General features: G+C 40.2%; 1 protein-coding gene across 3 annotated transcripts in view; it reads right to left on the minus strand.

The window, feature by feature from the left end:
• Nucleotides 1–15,914, minus strand: part of ddr2a (discoidin domain receptor tyrosine kinase 2a) — a 32,075-nt gene that overhangs the window by 13,292 nt on the left and 2,869 nt on the right. For all 3 annotated transcript variants that reach the window (XM_084921742.1, XM_084921739.1, XM_084921741.1), the window contains exon 2: nucleotides 4,705–4,818. In XM_084921742.1, the coding sequence (XP_084777868.1) occupies nucleotides 4,705–4,786 (82 nt within the window). In that variant the 5' untranslated portion in view covers nucleotides 4,787–4,818. The remainder of the gene's footprint in view (nucleotides 1–4,704; nucleotides 4,819–15,914) is intronic.

Below are 15,914 nucleotides of genomic sequence, written 5' to 3' on the forward strand. Positions count from 1 at the left end.
TACTATGTTTGGCTCCTAGACTGATTCCACCTAATAGGATATGACCACCATGCAACCTGTTTTGAACCATGTATGAAAGAGTCTTTGAAAAATTTGATTTCTGCATATGTGATAGCATCAGGTCACAGCCTTTAGCTAGGTTGGAGGTGGAAGTTAAAGAGAGTCTGATCAAGTTCGCCTGGCCCCTTGTTTCACAAAAAAACCCTTTGAGAAGATGCCAGCAAGAGCTTGAGGTCCAAGGCCTCCTGTGTCCTCCTCTTGCTCTTTATGTCTCCCTGTTATTCTTTCTTCCTCTGATCCTAATCTCCTCCAAATATTTGCTTAATAGTCGAGATGGGGAGACGCCTTACGTTTTGGAAGTTGGAGCGATGATCAGATACGCAGTCCGTGCACGCGCACATCAGATACACAAAAGAGCAAGAGTAGATGAAACCACAAACACGCATGAAAGCTTCGTTTTGGCAGTGACACGGTGAAGGAAGCACAAACAAAAACTCTTCCAGATGTCTACATTTACCTCCTCTGACCTCCTCTCATCTTGTCCTCACTAACCTTTGCTGCCCTCCTCACTCCATCCCGCATCATTTATCCCCTACTGTTTATATCCCTCCCCTCCTACAATTTCTCTCCATGCACCAGATCGCTGTGGCAATAAACAGACCACATCAACCAAAACCATCCTACTCGTCTCATGTTCCAAGTAAATTAGTGGTATCCTTAGATGCATGATTACAAAACAATTTCAGGTGCTCGAACTGCACGAATGACAGCTGGAGTAAAGGGGAAAAAATAATCAAACCTCCTTCAAGATGAACTGCAGAGATGTGTAATACACGAATCCCAATCCAGTCAAAGAACTACACTGTTTGAAAACAAACGATGAATAGTAATCACTGGTTTCAGACTGACATGTAGCTGAAATCTGTCCTTTTGTGGCAGCTCAGTCCAGCTAGATTAAGGGGTTTGAGGTGGTTGGCGCTCCCGCACTTTTGAATGCCAGCAGAGCCTCGTTCGCACAGAGGTGAAGAGTGTAAACAGACACTGAGGTGGAGAGTGAGTGAGCAAAGCACAGCAGCTCTTGTTATTTACTTTAACTGTCTCTGCTATGAAACACAGTCAAAAGTTAAGAGAATACTTTCAGTGACCATTTTGAGGTGAAATTGCCCAAGACGCAACGAATGAAACAGGAGCCATTATCAGACCCTTTAACCACATCCCAGAGAGAGTCAGAGCGAGAAAGAGGCGGGTTTCAGTACGCCCTGCCGGATGTGTGACCGCTCTTCCAAATGTTGGTTTTTGCTATGTTTATTTATCTACCCGACCCACTCAGAGGTGACCCCCGGGGTGAGTTGTGGGGGCAGTCCAGTGTGTGCATTTGGATGTATGGACACATACCCCACTCCCCTTATGTGCACACCCACCACCACCATCACCACAACCCATCAGGCTTCACATTGAGCTGCGCTATCTAAAAATATCACCCGTGAAAAAAGGTGGAAAAATACTTGCCTTGTGTGGTGGAGGAATAAAGAGAGAGAGAGATGAAAAAGCAATGGACCAAACCTCTCGCTCACCTCTTGATTTTTACCGCACCCTGCACTGAAAGGCAGACTTGTTCTATAGCTTTTGCAGTTCAACCACTGACTGCACAGACGCACACACACACACCGCAGTCATGAACGTTTATGTTCACATACCTGTCCCTTATGTGTCAGTCATGTTTTGGTTTCATTGCCTATAAATAAGCTGTCTGCTTTATTGTATCTCCGAGACCATGACCATGTAAACTTATAGCAGCCACTGTGGCCACAAGTGGGAATTTACATGGTTATGGCTCAAGTCAGTCACCTAAGTCAGTTGTTTTAAAGCTGAATTAATCAATATTTCTATCAAAAATTGCAAGTGATATGAAAGGTTTGCTGTGCATACCATTTTAGCAGCTTCTGGGTCAATGGTGGGCAATTAAGGGAACACATTAGAAACTGGGGCTTTAGTGGAAGTTTGCACCAATACACTGAACTCAGTTCAGTTAGTCCCAGTTTCTCATTTGGCTCATTAAGAAAATTAATTGCCCCACTGTATTCTAGGTCACTGTACGACTGCATACGGCTCAAGTGGCTCAAGAAAATCGGAAGGTTGCCGGTTCGAGCCCTGGCTTGGACAGTCTCGGTTGTTGCCTACTGGTGGTGGTCAGAGGGCCAGGTGGCGCCAGCGTCCGGCAGCCTCTGTCAGTGCACCCCAGGGTGGCTGTGGCTACAATGTAGCTTGCCATCACCAATATGTGTGTGAATGGGTGGATGACTGGATGTGTAAAGCGCTTTGGGGTACTTAGGGACTAGTAAAGCGCTATACAAATACAGGCCATTTACCATTAGCATCCAGGCTGTAAATATAAACCATTAACCAAGTTATTTGACTATAAGCTTCTTGATATTTGACATTAAGTAAGGTTGCAGCAGCAAATTTGCAAAGACTGGCATTTAGTTAATTCTTCACCTCACATAATTTATATTCTTATTGTAGTGAAATTCACTTTTATAAGCTCTCAAATTCAACTGCATTCATTCATTCAAGACTTAAACATCCTCAAAAGAAGAAGCCCACACAATAATAGTACTGCCCAATATTTGGATGCTCTGCCCTGGCCTGTGCTCGTGTCCACACTTCCTCCCCGCCCTCCTCCTCTCTCCACAGTGAAATAAAGTTCGCCTACTCACGATTAAAATGGGAAAAACAGGGATGGTATAACTCCATTGCTTGGGAATTTTAAACAGGGGAAAGTTGGCATCACTCAGCATCTTAGCTCCACTAAATTCAGCAGTGAATATTTCCACACAGTGAAAAAACGACTCACTTCTCAATGCAGCACAAGTAAAGCATTAGACAGAATTATAGGTAGATATGTCCTGCTTCCGTTTATTACAGCAGGTTGAGATTTGAGTTTTTAGCGGAGGACAGTGACAGCGGAGGTGAATGCTTTAAACAATGGTTTGGATCAGATTTATAAACGAGATCAAATGTCTTAAATGGTGAACTTGTTGAACGCTGACAACGATCAGATACACAAACAGTCTTTTCCTTGACTTATAAGTGGTCAGATACTGGGAATTGCACACCCCACAGACACACACACAAACACAGAAATGGTGGGGAGAAAGACAGAGCCTATTTCAATGGACTTTCCTGCTGTCAGAATGTCTGGTATGCATTAGCCACAGACTCCAGTGGGATAGCTGGATCACAGCATGCATGTGCATGCGGGTATATGCATGCAAGCAGGCGCACAAACACGCACACATGCATTCACTCACTCACAAAAACAAGGAAAGAAGACAGACAAGAGGGAGAAGCTTTAACAGAGTCAAACACTCAACGTGTAATTGAGAAGATGTCTCATAAGACATGTTTGAAGGTTTTGGTACTGAATCCTGAAAAGGCTTTCACATATGGCTATATAGGTCAGAAATGCAGCTATTAATAACTACGTATAAGGAAATGCTTGAAAGTAACCACAGCATGCAGGCACTATTTTACTTATACTCCTTGACACCCTTTGATCTCAATTGCAACCAGGCTGAATTTATTCTGTTGTCTTTGGATTGATGAATAAATGAGTGCCGAGTGAGTCAGGTTCAAATGTGCGTTTACCTGTGATGTGGTTGTGTAAGTATTTGTGTTTGCCTGTGCAGTTCAGTGGTGAGAATGAGAAAGAAACATGTAGAAAACAGCTGTTGTTAAAAAAAAGAAAAAGAAGAGTTGTGTTTCTTAAAAAAAATACTTTGGTTTGGTGGGTTTGAAAAATGTAATGTTTGTAGTTTTGCTTCAGCAGTGTCCATTTGAGAGAGCAGAAAACCCCCAGGCCTGTCATCATGACCTCATGTTTGCTTTTACTTTCATACTTTCTCAAAATAAAATTGGGTTTACAGTCTTAAAATGCTGCAGAACATCATGTAAGAAAGTTTTATTTTGAAAGTGGAAGTGGGGTGTAGAAAGGCTGGAGGATGTGGAAGTGATGGGGCACTTTTTTTTTCCACTGTTGTTGTTTTTTTTTTTAACATTTCTTGGCAGAGCTGTCGGGATATAACCTGTAAACCCTGTTTTGAACTTTTCTGACAAAACCATTATTAATTACTGTTATTAGATCTGAAATACTGTGGCATATATGTCATTCATTATTCTTTCAACAATAAAGAAAACTGAACCTGATGACAGAAGCTTTGAAACTGAAATCATAAACAGTAGCCAGCTCGAGGTTTTTACTGGCAAATATCTGCTGCATTTCTACAATTTCAACAATAACTAGAAAGCTCTCTTTGGTTGTTTTTTGACTCAATCTTTGCCCATTAAATGTTGCTACCCCATTTCCTTGTAAAAAAATTATTGGTCCCTTTTCATTGACATCACAAAAACCACACATACATTGAAGAGAGAGCTGGAGAAAGGCGTGCATGCTGGGATCAAAGAGGCCAAACCAGAAAGAGAGGACCACATGGCTCCCACAATGCAGCACTTATCCAAAATCTGAATCGGTTGCAGTCTGGACTGTTGGACTGCAGCACTGAGTCCAAAAATCCCTACTCAAAACTCACAAAAGTGGTTTTATAGTATTCACAGACTCTTGAATATGACCTTATTACACCCTCAGACACCCAAGGACAGAAAAATGGGAGCTCAACACAGTACGTCATCTCATTTTGCACACACCTGGGTTGACCTGTGACGTGACGCCTCCTAACAAATAGACAAGGATGAGCAGGAGGAAGTGAATGTCCCACAGGTGCTTCATCCCAAACACGTGCAAAGAGACAGACTTCCAACCTGAAAGACAAGATGGAAACAGCAGGTTATGCAAACGCCTGAAAGACAGTTTCATAAACTCGGCGATAAAACTGTGAACTCTTTGGTGCCTGCAGGATGACCAGATTACATTTTGTACTAACTCCTCTGTATTCATGGGAACAAAACATTTGTTTAGATATATAAGAGGAAAATGGCAGTTTAATTGGAAACATGTTTTTATTTCACTCAATAAAAGACACAATAACTGCCACCGAAAACTGGAATTTCCCTTTATTTAGAGCTTTATCGCTCTGTGAAAGAGCTATTAAAATCTAACTGTAGGGATGTTTAAATTTCAGCCAAAGAAGACAAAATAGTCTCAGTTAAAGTTGTTTTTTTTTTTTAATGATTTTACATAATGCACATTAATTATAGGAAGAAATGAGGAACGAATAAGGGACAAATTATGAAGCGAGGGGGAAAGAGACGTTGAGGCACTGAGTCACAGACATGACCTCAGCTGGAAGGCCGCACAGCCAACCAGCCGCCTCCAAATGACCAGTCCATTCAACAACAGAGAGAAACACCTAGTTTCAGCTAGTTTCTCACCAAATCCAATGCATAATCAGCCTTTATTTATAGCACTTTTTAGATTACATTCAAATGCTGTGACTGTGCAAATGTAAAAGTGCAAAAGGTGATGAAAGAGATCAATGAAATGCCAGCATACTTGATCTTTTTAAAGGGGACTATTAAAACTCTGAACAGCTTCGCCAGCATTAGCAAAAGCTTCCACTTATGTTTCCGCACTAAATTTGCACATACCTGATCACCGTGTGTCTGCTTGAAGAAATCAGAACTTAACACCTAAAGTCTAGTTTTGCTTTAACATTTTACAGCGTAGAATACTCTACACGCTGTTCAGCTGTTTGGTAGTAGAGGAAATCAATAAAGCAAGGCTATCTAAACTAAAACACACGTGATGCAAAGCAAAACTAAGAGAACATTGTGGGAATTTTCATAAAGAAACATCACAGTGAGTGTGTGTGTGTCTGTATCGAACATTTCCTGGTCTTCGTCTCGGGCCAAAAGCAACATATTCCTGACATTCTCCCACTGAAATAACAAAAGGATCAGCAGCCTGGTCAATGAAACAGAGTTTCACCACAGTGCAGGCCTCTGTTCGTTTTATTTCATGTTCAATCTGCTGTCATCTGTTTCAAGATTTGCTGATACTTCAGTTTGTCCAAATCAAACATATATGCGGTACAGGATCTGTCCGTCTATAGATACGCCTGCACTGCAGCATGTGTTTCTAAACATTACCTGACTAAGACGCACACAGGAACAAGAAGTGCCCAGCACACTCAGATTGGACATTAAATGTGCAGGTAATGATAAGATAAATTCAAAGATAGTGAGCACTCCTCCTGTGTTTTTCATCCGTCATTCAGCTCTGTCACCTAAATCAAACAGTGTATTTTCAGTTTTGAGGATAAATGAGGAGTTATGAAAAATTCTTTCAAGCTTGATTCTCTCAACATTTTCCAAAGTTTATGGGTGTAAGGCAAGGCAAGTTTATTTATATAGCACAATTCAACAACAAGGTCATTCAAAGTGCTTTACAGAGACACTGAAAAACAAAAACAAATAAAAAGCATGATTTAAAATTGATTAAAAAAACAGTAGATAAAATCAGAACAGTAGATAAAATCAGTAGTTAAAATGTAAGTTTTGAAATTTAAGCTTAAAGTGTGGATTTGGTGTTTTATTCAAATGCAGCTGAGAATAGGTGAGTCTTCAACCTGGATTTAAATAAACTGAGTGTTTCAGCTGATGTGAGGCTTTCTGGGAGTTTGTTCCAGATATATGGAGCATAAAAGCTGAATGCAGCTTCTCCGTGTCTGGTTCTGACTCTGGGAACTGATAAAAAACCGGATCCAGATGACCTGAGGGATCTGGAAGGTTCATACTGGGTCAGGAGGTGTAATATAGCTTTGTAGCCCTGAGCTTACACTGTTTTTTACAAGAAGTTTAGAATCGCGCCTTATATTTAAGAACGAAATCCTATCAAAATGCTGGAATTAGCATTAGTTGTACATTAGTTATGAATTCTCTGATTGCTTGAGCACATAGAACAGAGAGTCCACCCGGTGCATTTTGACACTTATTACACCCTGACTTGCTTCTTTCATTGTGCCTTCACACATAATCTCATTGCTTTTCTTACTGCTATTTCCTGCAGCTTCATGTTACAGCCATTTCCCACTGAGACGCTTTTACTAAGCTTAATTCCTCTTGGCGTTTCGTAGCTAATGAAACACAAACACCTGATGGCTTGCGTGTATCTGGCAGTCAAAAATGTGTTTACCATGTGCTGGAGAACATTTATGTAAAGACTGCCTGTATTGTATGTCCGGGAGGAGAACTGACCTTTGGTTATACATTTGGAGACTCTCAAAGGACCATACCAGTGTGTTTGCGTGCAAACATACATTTCACATTACTGCTCACCAACTATCAGACAGTCTGGAGCGCTTTAGATCTAAACTTAAATATGTGGACTGACAAAACTGAGCACAGAGAGGCTGGATCCCCAGACCATGTGTCCTGTTGATAATTGGTGGTCCCCTGAGTTGTAATCAACAGATCAAAAGGCCAGCCTCTGAAACACCTCCAAAGCACTATCTCTAAAACTAATGATCAGATATACTTTCAGTAATGGAGCAAAGCACGCTGTAATCACAGATGACTCCTGTGAATAAAGACAAACTTGAAAAACCTGCAGGTTTTACACAAATAAAGGCGGGGTACATTTGACAAACACAAAAAGTGAGTCTGAAATGGCAACAACACCAAGAAAAACATGTTTTAGATAATAATGGCATTTTATTCTCTTGCCAAAAGTAAAATGTCTAGCTTTCATTTGTTTGTTGTATGGGGATGAGAGGCCCTTTAAGATGCTGGAATAGTTGTGAACATTTAGACCATCGGTCTTGTAATATCTCGGGCCAGCACTGTAGTGTGGTGGACCGCACCCACAGCAAGAAAGGCCTGGGACTGAATCCATGCCTTTCTGTGTGGATTTTGCATGTTCGCTCCATGTCTGCATGGGTTTTCTTCAAAAACATCCATGTTAGGTAAACTGATGATTCTAAATTGGCCCTGTGTGTGAATGTGAGCATGCATGATTGTCTAGATCTCTGTGTTAACCTTTCAGAAGACTAATGACTGACACAGGGTGTACCTGTGCAAGTCATTTGTGTACCTAGGAGTACCTGACGTACCAAGGATAGACTCCAGTCCCACCACAACCCTGAATGGATAAGCAGAAGAAAATGTATGGCCTATTATTTATTAAAGTTTTTAACTTTTTCTCAGCTTTAAACATCATTTTTTAAGGTTTCCTCATATAAATATCCAAAGTTTAATCAGTAACAGTTTGAATTTGAAAATGAATACATTTGGACTCTGCTGCTCTGGAGAATTTGGGCAATAAGTTTCCTTATCACTCACTTGATACAACTGAACTTCCCCTAAAACTCCTTAGATCTTAACTCTGCAAATGTGATACAACAAAAATGAAACACAAATAATCATATAACTGTTTAGTCAGTTATAAAAACCCCACTCTGTTTTTACAGCAGACGGATCCTAATTCCCGATTCACGGACCTTCAGAAAGTTAGAAAGTGTTGAACAACCACAGATCTCGACATAATTTACTTTAAGATTTAATTGCAGAGGTTTGGAAAGTGCTTAATATGGTAATAAAGTCTACTGTGAAAACTCAAATTGTGGTTAGAACACCGGGAATCTGAGTTTAAAGACTCGGCTCAGCAGCAGCCTGGATAAACTACGTATGTTGTGACAAATTCAAATCTAGAAGGCAAAAAAAATGTAACTATAAAGTCGAATCTATAAAAATTAAACCCGTTTTTTAAGAGTTGTTTGCTTCCCCGGAATACAGCTACACAACTTCCAGCTGTGTTTTCCATACCTGTATTAATAAAACAGCTTTTATTCCCAGTTATAGTAACATCAGATCAGTCCACAGTGCTGAGAACCCAGCACAGGTCCACATTTCTGGAAAGTCTCTCCGCTCTCCTCTTACAGGAACACGGCAGGAAAAACTTATTCATATCCTATCTCCGTTTCAAAAGGTATCCTTTCCAGGGATTTTTCCTTTGCACTTCCAAAGAAAAATTTCAGACTTTCATGTGAAAAAAATAAAGAAAAAACAGAAAGTATCTCATTAAACTATTACTAAACCATGTAATATGATTAAACTATAATTGGTGAGTAATTTTAAAGTGTACTATTATTCATCATATTATGTATATTTAACATTTTCCATAAAGAGAAAATTAGCTGTCTCATTTCATGATGAAATACATTACACAAGTAGCAATGGTGAAGTAAAAGATGGGGAAACTGGAGACCAGCTGCACAAACCCTTCAGAGGTGAATTTATTCTGATAGCTCCTGAGAGACACCACAGGAAAAAGTTAGGAGAGTTGGGTATACACAGACACCCCCACCTGTACATATGCAGAACAACCTCCAGGCCCTTTGTTATTCAGCCTGCTGGAGCACACACGGGATTTAAATTCTCTGAGGTGAAAATGGAAATAGTGTCCCCTTCCAGGTACGATATGTCTGCCATTTTCCTGCTAATTAAACAATCCTTCAACACTAGCAGGCAGAGTTTGGTTTGGATATCACTGGTCTGAGGTAAAGTCTGCTCTCTACTGTGACGATGGCGCCCAGGTAAACCGGGTCCAAATTTGGCCTGCATTTTTCACAACATGCAATCCAGTGTAAACAGCGAGACTGAGAGCCACGGGAGGGGAGAAACGAGGTGAGGATGGAAGCACAAAAGAGGTGTTGGATGAAAAAGGGCTATGATTCCATAGAGGACATGTCAACACATAAATGGAGCTCTGAGGAAGGAGGAACGCAAGATGAATTATAACGAGCGTGTTTTACGGTTGTTGTCATGGTGTAGTTCTTAAAGTGATGTCCAGAGGCCTCGCTTTGGGATCGGTTATATGTAAAAGATGGATGTAGCCACCGTTACATCACCTTTTACTTAATGAAATCCTGTTATGAACTGTTAGGGTGATCATTTTTGCCAATTTGCTGCAATTTTGGTGTTGTAACCACACTGACGACTGAGAGGCGGGTCTGACTGGGAAACTGAGGGATAATGCACCTTGCCAAACACAAGGTGGACTCCACAAACAAAGGTGTGCTTTTGGATATACCTTTTACCCTATTAGGGGCTGTTTTCTTAGGAAATTATTATTATGAAGTGTTAAACTTGTTAAAAATGTTTTTAAGAAGGTCTAGGGCCATTTTTCTTAGATCTATAATCCAGTGTATTTTCTCAACATGGCCACAAAAAGGTAAGTTTAAGACACTTTCACACTTTGGGAAGGAACATACATCTTTGATATACAGTTGGTAGTCTGGTACTGTATTTCTGATCCTTCTTGCCTTATAACTTTCTCACTTTGAACATGTTAAATTGCTGACTTAGGCATATCAAAGTATCTGTGTGCCACCTCACGTTTTAAATTCATGGACATGAGAGAGTCTACACCTCTGATCGCCTATCTTTTAAGACAGCTAACCTTCAGGAAAGTCTATACCGGTGCAAGGCCCACTCAAGGTTCACATTTCTGAAAATAAACTATGGACACTTCCAAAAGCTTTCAGAAAAAGAACAAAAAATAAACCTGAGCAGAAAGTGTATAAAGCAATCAAAACAAAAGGCTTTAGAGTAGCAGGCATGTGTCCGGGGAAACTTTCCTGTTACAAGTTATTCTGTAAAAGCATACAAATCTATAGTAAAAATATAGTCCAAAGAGGCCACAAAAGTTAGGGAAAAAAGTCAAATATATGACTTCACCAGTTTATAATTGTCAAGAGTGACAAGATACATAACAGAGTGGTGGTGAGTTTCACATCAGTTCCACCTTACCGAGCTGTATCTCCAGACTATAAGTTATAAATGCCGAGGCAATAGCTCAAAAGGAAAATTGGCCTCATTTACTGTATTCCTACTCCAAAAGTTTCCTTTTTCCCTGAGTGAAATATGTTTAGCCATCAGTGGGATGAAGAGTCCCTGAGGATGGCCTTTTTTCTGGTTTCATATGCTGCCACAGACATAACTATTTAGCATATAAAAAACAGAAAGCATGGAAATTTCTTCTTTTAAATACATCTGTGTGCCTCCCCTAGGACTGCAAACATAATATGCTAAATATCATAATGGAGTGCTCTATCTTCAGTCACAATATTAGGCAAGAACCCGATTTTCAGCTGAGGTTAAACTCATCTGTCATTATTAGTGTCGTTTTAAAACTCTGATTGTTTATGAAGAAACTTGTTATAATTCCACATCATCAAGAGTTACATTTACATACATATTCCCCGTGCAGGAAATCGTGACCGTGAGGGGCCTCACCCTCAGGTCGGCTGACACCCAGGCTTACATGTTCAGACTTAGATTAGACGATAAATACTTTTCTCCTATGTGTCTCTTTACAAAAAGCTGCTGTCAGCCACTGGTTATATTAGCTTAATCTAATCTAACTTGTTCTGCTTTTTTATTTGTATAGATGTCTTTATAAGTGTGAAAATTGGGTGCTAGCAGGCCAGAAAAAGGCTATTTAACTCCCCAGTCTTGAGTGTTTATCCTATGCTAAGCTAAGTAGATACTTGCAGTAAATTCCTACTGAACTGTGCGTTCACAAGGATGAATTTCCAGAGTCAGAAGGTCATTCTTCTGATGTTGTGTTCAAGTGCTTTAAGTCAGAAAATGGAAATAACATGGATGCTACAATGAGGAACTGTTTCTTGCATATAATAAATAAAATACTGTTTTACTTGAATTGTTTATGTATTCATTGATAATAAGCTTTCTAGCTAGTCTCAGACAGTGTAGATGGATGGCAAGTAATGTTACAATCTAATACAGCACCACCAAAGTGGTCTGCAATATGTGAATTTCCACGATTGACCAAAAGCTGCTATAGCCAACAAAACATTTCCTTTCATACTCCACGTGTGTGCTTTTATGACGTCAAGAACTCGGCAAATCATGTGCAGAACTTGGAAAAGTTGTTGTTCCAACTTGAGGGGGTGTTTTGGTGAACTTTTTCCAGCCCGGAACCATTTTTTTCCCGATTATTCCAACACCAAATGAATCCACAAAAGAGCTGGATGTCCTCAAAACAGATTCAAATGCAATACTTTAGCACCAATAATGAATTGTTATTTTCCTCTTGACTTACAATACAGTCCAGCATAACAGCTATTTATACATACTGTCTTACCAAGACTCAAATATGATAGAAAACATGCTTTAAATGTTCCTGCGCGCACTGGGAGTTTTTGGGTTACTTTACATTTTACACAAAATCTTACATGCTAGAGGCTAGACCCCACTCAGGACAACATCTACGGCCAAAGCTATTCAGAGTTATTGCATGTTAGAACAGACATTATGTATTTTAGAAATAATGACTTTCAGCCTCTGTGATAGGGCTCTGGCCTTTGATTGAAAACAGGTTGTTATAAACCAAGTGGTGATCAGCAGCAAGCAAAGTTTATTATCTAGCTGGAGCAGAATGTTCCTGAATGGAATAACTGTTTGCTCAAATTTCTGTTTCTGGGGTCGATATCAGGTCTCTCTTGGCTAGTTCAGGAAGTGGTGAAGGACAGATATTCCACTCAGAAACCCACAAGGCCGCAGAAATAAACACACGCACAGCACACACATTTTTTAACCTGAAGGACGTCTTAAATACCTTTGAGGTAAACTGATGAGTCTGGACAATTCAGAAGAATAACTATTCAACCTAAATATTAAGGCACACCGGTTTAGTAGTCTCACAGGCGCTCATGCACTGATTGCAAAGTCCTCCTGCAGAGCACTCACATTGCCAAAGAAAAAAAAATGCACAGGGATTTTATTTTGTTTTCCCAGGCTTTATATGTTTGTGTAAATAATTTAATTTGCTCGGGAGTAACGGGCAAAGCACACAGAGTAACACTGGTGCACCAGGGCCTGCAGCCTGGGAAAAACTGTAAAGTCAACACACAGGTTTACCTGGCTCTACTCCCTGCCTCTCTCACATACAAACACAAACACACAGCAGCATCAACATCTGAGGTTTTACAGGATCCCTCGCATGACAGGAAGCAGCCAGGCGAGGCTGGCACGGTTGAGAAAGACTGAGAATTTCACCATCCAGGCACCAAAAACTGTCCTGCCAATATCAGTGGCCAGACAGAAGAGGAGGGGGCGAAGGAAAGCACAAAGGCCTGAGGCTAGGGAGGCACTTAGAAAATTATATCCTCTGTTTTATAATCACAACGCTAAAACACAGGCCATAATTTCTGTCAAACTGTATGACTTCACGTTGATTAAAATATGAAATTTAACTACAGTGCTTTTAGAAAATAAAAATAACTGCATGACAGGTTAATTTCCAGGGTAAACACATTATAATGTCACTGCTCAATTCTTGCTTTTCCATTTGCTCATATTTTACTCTGCTTCCTAGATATCGCCCCCTGTCCCGACTGACTGCATAAAGGCTCTTGATTTAAGAAGCACAGGAAGGATGGAGCTAATGCTAATACTAAGCCCACTAACATACGGCAAAGTGGCATGTCTTGATTTATGAGATGAATCGTTATCAGTTTGCCAAATCTGAACACATTTTAATGGCCACTAAATCATTTTGATCTTATGATTAAAACAATAAAACACATCTATTAGCTAGCTTGTATTTTTAAACTGGGTTTTGTTGGAGACCTGGAATGTAATGGAGCCTGTCTTTAAAGCACTTTTATTGTTCAAATGGTATCAACTGGTATCAAGAGTAGACTGAAGTCTGAAGCCCAAGATTTGGGCTCATAAGGATTACTTACACACATGCTGATCTCATTATCTATTATTAACTTTGGTCAGATTTAATATGAGTAAATACATAAGGCAGAAAATAAGAAAATGCTTAAAAGTCAACCATTATTTTTCTTATCTATTATTTTTCCCCTCATTTTTGTTTTCTGTGTTAATGCCAGGACACGTGGAAGAAAAATTATGAGCATGAGTACCAAATTGGTAATAAGATAATAAGAAGCACTTTTGCACCGAGAGCCACGCCCTGCATAGAGCACATGTACTAGTGTGAGTGTGTTTATGTGCACAGGTCTGATTGCTATTCAGTGCACCCGTATGCTATGCACCATAACCATTCACATGTGCTTTCTATTATATCCTCTTGTTTCTCCCTTAAGGCTGTAATATAGCATCACAGATATTTTATTTTTATGGAAAAGTATGGAATCCGAACTGTATTTCACAACCAGACCCAGGTGGAGCCATGTAAACACACAGCCGTAAAATCTTAGAATGAGGAGCAGGGACATGCATGGAAGAAGGCCCACACACACACACACACACACACACACACACACAATTAAATTATTGTGACTGGAAAGGAAAAACGCCACGGAAAACAATCCTCTATTGTCCACATAAAATGTTGTGACATGTGGGGAGAAGTCCTTAGTTACATGCTTAAATGTGGGATATCTTACACCACGTATGCAAATGTGACACGGCAGACTTTAAATGCTGCTCTGCGATACTGTGGATGAATACAAGATTCCGCTTCCTAAGCAATAGTTTTACAGTAACGTGAAACCCAAAGCTGAAAAGCAAAGGTCCTTCACTGCTTCACTGGTTGGAGACAACCTCTGCCGGATCTTTTCACATAAACAGTCTGTTTTTTGTTGCCTTTGTGTTGTTTATTTCCTTTAAAAAGCTGTGCAGGGGAAATATTATGTGTCACATCTTGTGTCGAGGCGTCTTTTTGGTTTTTTCTTTATTATTGAGTCACAAAGCTGCTTTATTTATTTATTTATTTTTATCCTGGAACAGCAGTCACAAAGCGCTGTAGAAGAAACACCATATCACACGCAGCTTTGTGACATACTGTCATATTTCACTTTGTTTTATGCTTCGCAGAAATTTCTCTATTTAAAAAAAGGCCAGTAGTGAAACTCCACAGAGCTGGAGTAAGTGGTTCAAAGCATAAGGCAACCAGATCTCTTTTCGGTCCATTACCGTTATTCAGATGATTGAAAATCTACACAGAAAAACTGTCTGGATTCTGTCTTCATACTGCTTGCTGACATGATGGCTTAAAGGCTGTGTAAGGCGGTTGTCCCACCAATACACTGTAATAAAGGGGTTTTTCTTTTACAGCATAACTGTGTACAACGCATTCAGCCAGGAGCACACCTGTTGGAGTACGCCAGCGATGGTGCCACTGGGGACTGAAACTTGCCTGAGGACATGAACTGTTCAAGCCAGTGTACAAGTGCTTGTAAAAAAAAAGGCTGTAAAAATGGAGAAAGAATGTGAGAACCTGCAGGAGAGACTGAAGCGTCATTTTTAGCACCCTCAGGCTGACCGGGCACAGAGTTTTACCTGCAAAATCCACCAAAATATTTCGACAAAGGCACAAACTGTTCATTGTGAATATTGTGCAGCTACAGGCTGTGTTTGTTATGTAAGGAGAGTAGCCCAAAATCTATGAGTGGAGATCCAGTTTGATTGAATATGCAGGCCCTGAACTTTACAGCTACACTGTCAGATTGGAAAAACAGCATCTCACGCCAATTTCCATCTCCCCCGTTAAAGCAGAGCTCTATCCGCCACACGGCGCCCAGCTCAAGAGCACTTGTGCATTGAAGCCATTTGACTGTGGCAGTTGGGGCTGTCTTAAATTTAAACAGCACAATGACTCACAAATATCAGTGACTGCAACTGAAGTGAATAATATATAAAAAATACATTCACTGCCACCCACTTTCAAACTTAAAGCGCATTCTTGTCCAAAGGGTCACTAATTAAAACAGAATGATTTCAATAAATTCTTTTGTATTTTTGTAACAGGATCAAATAAAAACAAGTCGATACAGCAGAGCAGATAGCAGTGGTTCCAGAAAAAAAGGCCATCGTTGTCCATGCAGTGACAACTCAGCAGTGACAACTCATTCAAAGCCAAGACTGTCATTTGTACCCAGCAGCAGCAGGCTGCAGCGAGTCAT

The sequence above is a fragment of the Perissodus microlepis genome, chromosome 23 (genome assembly GCF_051167445.1).
Source record: "Perissodus microlepis isolate ML-2025 ecotype Zambia chromosome 23, ASM5116744v1, whole genome shotgun sequence".
Lineage (NCBI taxonomy): Eukaryota > Metazoa > Chordata > Actinopteri > Cichliformes > Cichlidae > Perissodus > Perissodus microlepis.